Consider the following 7492-nt stretch of genomic DNA (forward strand, 5'->3'; position numbering starts at 1 on the left):
CATGACCATTTCAAAATTAAAAAGGCAGGGGAAGCTGGAGGTGGTGGTGCAAGCTTGTAATCTCAGTATTTGGGAGGCTGAGACGAGAGGAGAGGATCGCGGTTCTTGGACAGATTCGGCTACTTAATGAGGCCCTCTGCAACTTAGTGAGACCTTGTTTCAAAATAAAGAATAAAAAATAGGGCAGGGAGCCGGGCATGGTGGTGCCCGCTTGTAATCCCAGCATTCGGGAGGCTGAGACCTGGAGGATCACGGTTCGCCGACAGCCTCAGCTACTTAGTGAGGCCCTCTGCAATTCAGTGAGACCCGGTTTCAAAATAAAGAATAAATAATAGGGCAGGGGGTGTAGCTCAGAGGTCGAATGCCCCTGGGTTCCATCCCCAGACCTGAAAAAACAAAAACTGGCAGGGGAAGCCAGGAATGGTGACAGGCGCCTGTAATCCCTGTACTTGGAAGGCTAAAACCGAGACAGGAAGATCGCAGACCAGCATCAACTTTGCAAAACTGTCAGCAAACTAGTGAGACCCTGATTCTTTTTTCTTTTTGTGGTGCTGGAGATTTGAACCCAGGGGTATATTCTACCTCCAAGCTACACTCTCATCCCTGTCATTTCTTATTTTGGGTACTGGAAGTTGAATCCAGAGGCAAACATTCTACCTCTGAGTCACAGCCACAGCCCTATCTTATTTTAAATTTTGTTTAAAACAGGGTCTTTCTAGGTTGAGGACTCTCACTGCTTGCTTTGGCTGTCCTGAAACCTGCAATCCTCCTGTCTCAGCCTTCCAAGTACTGGGATTACAGGCACATGCCACCTTACCTGATGAGACATTTCCATATAAAAATGGATAAGGATGTACCTCAGAGGTAGAATGCCCCTGGGTTCAATCCCCAGTATACCCCCCAAGAAAAAGAGGGTGGGGAGGAAATGTATCTCAGTGGCAGAGTGCTTGCCCTGGATTCAATCCCCAAAACACTGGAAAAAAAAACACAAGAAAACAGCTAGTAAGACTCAACTAGAGCTCACACTCAGATCCCCAATCTCCCAAGTGCCCTAAAATGTCTTTTCTTCAACAGTGAAGCAGTTTTCCTCCCTTGGGGCTGAAGGATAGGTGGGGGGAAAGGTACAGTTCTTTTTGTCTGAGCTAGCAGTCTATAGGGATGTGTCCTAAATATTTCCAAAAGAGACTTTTTCCACAGTGGGCACATAAGAACTGAGGGGAAAACCAATAGTTTTTCCTGTGGTCAAGCAGAAAGAAAGCTATAAAAGTTCTTTGACACAGAAAATTTGGCATATGGATGTTCCACAAATGTTCAGTCATTCCGGATTCTATTAACTTTTATTAAATAGTGAGTTTCCACACATGGCTTTTTAAATAATCCAGGCAAGGGAGAAGGGACAGGAGGGCACACTTAGCTCTCCTCCCTCCAATACACAAGTATTTACATTGTAGCAGTTGGACAAATCTGGCTCAGGAGGAGGCAGCAAGAATTGCAAAAAGTTGGAGAGGGGGGACCCCAGGAGAACAAACAGCAATACTCATTTCCCCCAGCCCATCCCCCAAAACCAAAACCATCCATCCCATCCTTGTCTCTGGTGGTGTCCATCTCCCTTTCCTTCCCCAAATTGTGGAAGTAAGATTCTTTTCACCAGAATAAGAGCACTTGGGATAACAGAGTAGGGTCCCCTCACCAAAACAGAAAAGGAAAAAAAAAAAAAAAAAAACACCAAAAAAAAAAAAAAAGCCCTGGGATAAGCACAGGGCATTACCTCCCCCAGAATAAGCAATCCTGGGCTGAGGTAGGCAAGCAGCTTAACCAAACATGGGACCCTAGGCTAGGGGAAAGGGTCCTTTTGCTAAAATAAGAGCTGCTGGGGAATTTTAAGAAAAGCACCCTTGCCCAAGTGAGAGCATTTGAACTAAGTTTGTGTGGTGGTGGTAGGAGGTGCTAGTGTAGGGATCACAACTGGGACTAAGAAGGGCTGTAACTTCAAACAAATAAACATCCTTAGCAAAACAAGAAGCAAGGAATACCCCCCTCCAGAATAAGGGACCACAGGTTCTGGGAGGAAGGTTCCTTCACAGAATTGGAATGGGTTACGGGCAGAACTGGCTTGTCTTCTGACCCCTGATCCCCAATCCCGACTTAATACTGGATTTTTAACAACCTGTAAAACCAGGTAAACGGATGTCCACCTATCCCTGTGGCATGACCATGGGATTCCAGCTAGTGGGAACCTGGCTAGGCCTAGGGAAGGAGGGACCAGGCCAAGGGGGTGGGGGTAGGGCTTCCTTTGGGGGGGTTGAGAGGTGCTTCTTCAGCTGGTGTTTGCATCCAGGGGTCCAGCAGGATCTCCTCCAGTGAGGGTCGGGAAGAAGGCTTGGGGGACAGGCACCGACGGATTAGGGCACAGCAGTCTGTGGATCAAGAAACACAGGGGAGATTAGTAACAAGCAGGGGTTAAGAGTCTGACAGGGATGGAATCTGCTGGGCTGGGGTCAGTGAGAGCCTCACCTGGGGAAACATGGGCAGGGAAATGAAGTTCAGCCTCCAGAATCTCTTGGTCTCTCTCGAAGGGTATATCCCCACACACCATGTCATACAGAAGGATACCCAGTGACCAGACAGTGGCTGGGAGAGCATGGTACTGGTGACGAGAGATCCACTCTGGAGGGCTGTATACCCTTGTTCCTGCATATAAGCCAAGAGTTAGATCAATCTCTGATGATGGTCCTTCTATTTCCTCTAATGCATTCCACTCACTGGGAAAACTGGGTCCCATCACCAGAAAAAGCAGCTAAAAACAGCAGAGTCCTCTCTACAGAATAATTGCATTTAAAAGTAACACTACAGCACAAGGGCACAGTGGCTCACACCTGTAATCCCACCTACTTGGGAGGCTGAGACAGAATGAATATAAGGCCAGCCTTGGCAGGATCTTTTTGTGTGTGTGTGATACTGGGGATGGAACCCAGGGTCATTCTACCTCTGAGCTACACCCCCAGTTCTTTTTTAAATTTTGAAACAGGATCTCACTAAATTACTGGGAGTGTCACTATGTCATTGAAGCTCATCTTCAGCCTGTGATCCTCCTATCTCAGCCATCCAGTACTGGGACTGCAGGCATGTACCATGATACCCAGCTGATATGTTTCAAAATAAAAAATGAAAAGGACTGGGGGGTATGGCTCAGAGGTAGAATGCACCTGGGGGTTCAATCCTCAGTACGAAAAATACTAAAGAGAATAAGGATTCTCTTACCACACTAGAGCATTAGAGCAATGTCTGAGGATGGAGTTCATCAGATGGCTAATGTTGATAATTCTCAGTATTAGAAATCAAGAACCTTAAGAATTCAATATAGGTCAAGAGTAACAGGACAAATCACCAGTTAAGTTTGAAGGTGCTATCATGAAGACAGAAGGTTAAAAGCATACCCCTGACAGCCGGGTGTGGTGGCTCAAGCTTGTAATCCCAGCATTCAGGAGGCTGAGACCGGAGGATCACGGTTTGCTGACAGTCTCAGCTACTTAGGCTCTCTGCAACTTAGTGAGACCCTGCTTCAAAAAAAAAGAATAAAAACTAGGGCAGGAAATGTAGATTGGAGGCCAAATGCCTCTGGGTTCCATCCCCAGACCCGCAAAAAAAAAAAAAAAAAAAAAAAAAAAAAAAAAAAAAGCACACCCGAGATTTTGGGAAGCCTTACCATCAAAGTCAGTGTAAGGTTCATCATGAAGCAGGGCACCAGAACCAAAATCAATGAGTTTGGCACAGCCCCGACGGAGGTCTATCAGAATATTCTCATCCTTGATGTCACGATGGACAACTCCACGTGCATGGCAGTGTTGGACTGCTGCCACTACCTGGGCAAAGAAGCAGCGGCTTGGTCCTTCACCAAGTGGGCCCTTCTCTGTGATGTAGTCAAACAGATCCTGGGCTGGCAGAGGCCGCTCAAGGACGAGCATGAAGCCCTCTGGTGTCTCAAACCAGTCAAGCAAGCGGATCACACCAGGATGCCCACTGCCTTCACCAACCTTCCATAGCAGTGCTACCTCCAGTGGGCATGTGACTGAGTCGGACTGGAGGTGAAAAGCAAGCAGAGAATATCTGTTAAGCATGTGAGAGCAGTTAGTACAAAGGCACTTAGCACAAAATGAGCTCTTACAGTATTTTGCCAAATGCCTAGAATTACAACTACCATAGAGTAGGTGCCCGATTTTCATTTGTTAAATAGTTTAAGTGATTAGTTACAAAGGACCTGACAGATGAAAACTCAATAAATCTCATCAAGTGATACTAAGTCACAAGTGATACTAAGTCACAGAAGAACCGCTCAATAACTCCAAATCCCATGCAGGTAGTGACTGCCAAGGGACATCCTGCCTGAGGTGGAGCCCTCTGCCGGCCAGGCCGATGACTTGCACAGCCGCAGACAGATTTTCTCACGGAGATGCGAATTCTACTGCTGCGCAAGCGCAAGTCTCCCTCTGGGTCCCACGGCCTGCGCAGGCGCAGTCTCGCGAAATCCCACCAGGGGGCGCCATCGTTCCTGCAGCTAGCCCAGACCCGCCCTGATGTCCGTTAGAACGCTAACAGCAGCGGGCGAGAAGCAGCCAGCATCACCATGACAACCAGTGACCTCTGCCCCCTTTCCCCTCCAGCATGCCCTGTGGGCAGCCCCCGTAGATTGTTTAGAGGGAGGATTAGAAAAAAAGAGTTGGAGGGGAGAATACTGGTCTCTGGGGGAATTAAGGTGAATCAGAACTCTATGTCACCCCTACGGAGTAAACATGAGCTGACTGGAGTGTTCTCACGAGTAGGGGCCCAGCGAATCATGTATTCCCTAGGAAAAGCAAGGAGGTATAATTTTTTCGTCGTCAGTGATAGAGCCCAATAGGTCAAGAAGGACACCAAAGACACTCACCACGGAGGACCAGCCCAGCACACGATTCCGGGGGATCACTTTGATGGCCACCTGGAGAAGAGGGCAGGGGTAAAGGGGCCAGCAGGTGACCCCCAGAACCCTCCCACCCAGACTAGAGATTCTGCATGCCTCCAGTGCCCCTCCATATGCCGGTACCCTAGCATTTCTGGTCTCCAAACACATCACAGCACAATCTATAATGAGCCAGGCTTCTTCCCTGCCCTCCATGGGGCCAGAATCAAGTTCACCTGCCCAACCATTTTTAGCCCGGGACTCTCTTCTAAAGCATTAGTAACCCTTAATCCTTAATTGAGTTTAAATTTTCTCTCAGTTTTTATTTATTTAAATTTTATTTATTTGCCGCACTGGGGATCGAACCCAAGGCCTTGCTCATGCTAAGGAAGCAATTTACGGCTAAGCTATACAGCTCAAGCCCTTAGTTGCAAATTTCTCGACTCAAAACCACGATCTTCTTACTCATCTTCAAGATATCCCAATTGTGCACCAGGGACTTGGTCCTCACGACTGTACACGCAACATTTGCCTCACAATTTCCCTAAATCTCAGATCTAGGCTCCCACCTTCTCACATACACACATATTCCCTGGATTTAAAGTCTAGAGTCCTCAAGATCTCCGCTCCCCATTCGAACTCGCTGGACATTTTAAATTCCAGTCCTGAAACCTCCGCCCCCGCCCTCCCCCCCCCCCCCGCCTGGACCACCAGATAGACGTGCGCGCTCGTGCGCACCCGCGCGCTCACACCCCCGAGCAGCCCGAATCCCGGTCCTCATGACCCTACTACACACTGCAGGCTTCCACCGGGTCAATCAACATCCCACAGCCCCCAAACCCCCGCTCGGTCAAACACATCTGACCCTCCCAAGACCCTCGTGGTGGATACCTGTAGTCTATCTGTGACGCGGTGTCCCGCGAAGACTGTGCCAAAGCCCCCCTTGCCCAGGAGGGGGCCGAGTCGATACTCGGCCTCGAACGCTTCCCGATCCTTCCCTCCTACGCAGATGGAGGCGAGGAAGTCAGGGTGGCAGTGTGCTGAGCCCGGCTGTGCCTCCCTCCCCCCAGCATCGTTACCCATTATTCCAGCCCACTCCACCTGGTCTCGGGGAGAGGTTTTGCTCACCTGGAGGCTGCGTGGGGGTCACGGGGGGCGTAGGAAGCCCCTGTAGCGGCTTGGTCAACATGGAGGAGGTACTGCGCAGATTGAGCCCGCTGAATCCGCTGAGCCCGCAGGGCGTAGACGCCCGGGGCAGCGCGGCCGGGGATCCAGGGCTGGGGGGCGCCAGAGTGGAAGGCAGGGAAACTGGTGGCCCGGAAGCGCCCGCAGACGGCGCAGCGTTAAGATTCGCCGCGCGCGCCAGCCCCAACGCTACTGAGCTGGGGCACGCGCCTCCCGGGAGAGTCGCCCTGCGCGACAGCCCCGCCCACCAAGCTTTGATCAATCCGGACACGGCACCTGCTGTACCCCAGCCAATCGGAGCCAGTCCTTATTTGCATACCACCCTCAACGTTTCAAGTGCCCCCTTATGCAAATACACGCCTGGTTCTTCCTTGGAGGAGGGGCCTACATGCAAATGATGGGGGCGCACACGAAGAGGAAGCCGGTTCTGGGAATCCCTTTGCAGCAACTGCGTTTGTTTTGGTTGTTGCGCGGGGTTGTTGTTGTTGTGTGTGTGCTTGCGTATATGTGCGTGTGTACACTTAAAAAAATAACTGCGCAGCCTCTTTTCTTAGGGCGCTGGTTTGCCGCCGCAACTGCCTCAAGATTATTGCGGATATGATGCCAGGTCGGCTTTAAGAATCCGCGCCTGGGGCTAGCCAGGACCGTGTCTCTAAGGGTGCTCTCACCCAAGAACAGAACCTTCCAGAAAACAGTCAGCTCCTGCCTCCAAAAACTGCAGGCCCCAGTCGGGCGCGATGATGCATGTTTGTAATTCCAGTACTGGGGAGGCTGAGACAGGACCTCATGTTCCAGGCCAGCCTCAGCAATTTAGCGAGGCCCTTCTGGGCTTAGTATGACCCTATTCAAAATAAAAAATAAAGCCGGGTGTGGTGGCGCAAATTTGTCATCTCAGTACTGGGAAGGATGAGACAGGGGCATTGTGGTTCGCAGACAGCCTCAGCTACTTAACTGAGGCCCTTTGCAACTCAGTGAGACCCTGTTTCAAAATAAAGAAAAAATAGGGCTGAGGGTATAGCTCGGAGGTAGACTGTCCCTGGGTTCCATCTCCAGTACCGCAAAATAATAATAATAATAATAATAAATAATAATAATAATAATAATAATAATAATAGGAAGCTGGGTGTGGTGGCGCACCCTTGTAATCCCAGCATTTAGGAGGAGAGACAGGAGTATCGTGGACAGTCTCGGCTACATATTTGCAACTGAGTGAGACCCTGTTTCAAAATAAAGAATAAAACATAGAGCTGGGGGTGTAGCTAGAAGGTACAATACTCCTGGGTTCCATCCCCCGTACTGCAAAAAAGAGGGGTCTGGGGTGTACTTCAGAGGTAGAACTGAACCCACCTAACCCGTGGGTTCAATCCCCAG

General features: G+C 49.8%; 1 protein-coding gene across 1 annotated transcript; it reads right to left on the reverse strand.

Annotated features, from left to right (window-relative positions):
- Window positions 1-2247: 2247 nt before the first annotated feature.
- PIM2 (Pim-2 proto-oncogene, serine/threonine kinase) lies at window positions 2248-6293 on the reverse strand (the record flags this gene model as incomplete). Its single annotated transcript, XM_080718468.1, has 6 exons — window positions 6065-6293; window positions 5828-5937; window positions 4925-4975; window positions 3707-4079; window positions 2515-2691; window positions 2248-2417 (listed from the first exon to the last, which is right to left on the reverse strand). Exons 1-6 carry the CDS (start codon window positions 6123-6125, stop codon window positions 2248-2250), a joined length of 942 nt encoding a protein of 313 aa, XP_080574594.1. The 5' UTR covers window positions 6126-6293.
- Between the last annotated feature and the right edge of the window lie 1199 nt (window positions 6294-7492).

The sequence above is a fragment of the Muscardinus avellanarius genome, assembly GCF_963383645.1.
Source record: "Muscardinus avellanarius genome assembly, chromosome: X".
NCBI lineage: Eukaryota > Metazoa > Chordata > Mammalia > Rodentia > Gliridae > Muscardinus > Muscardinus avellanarius.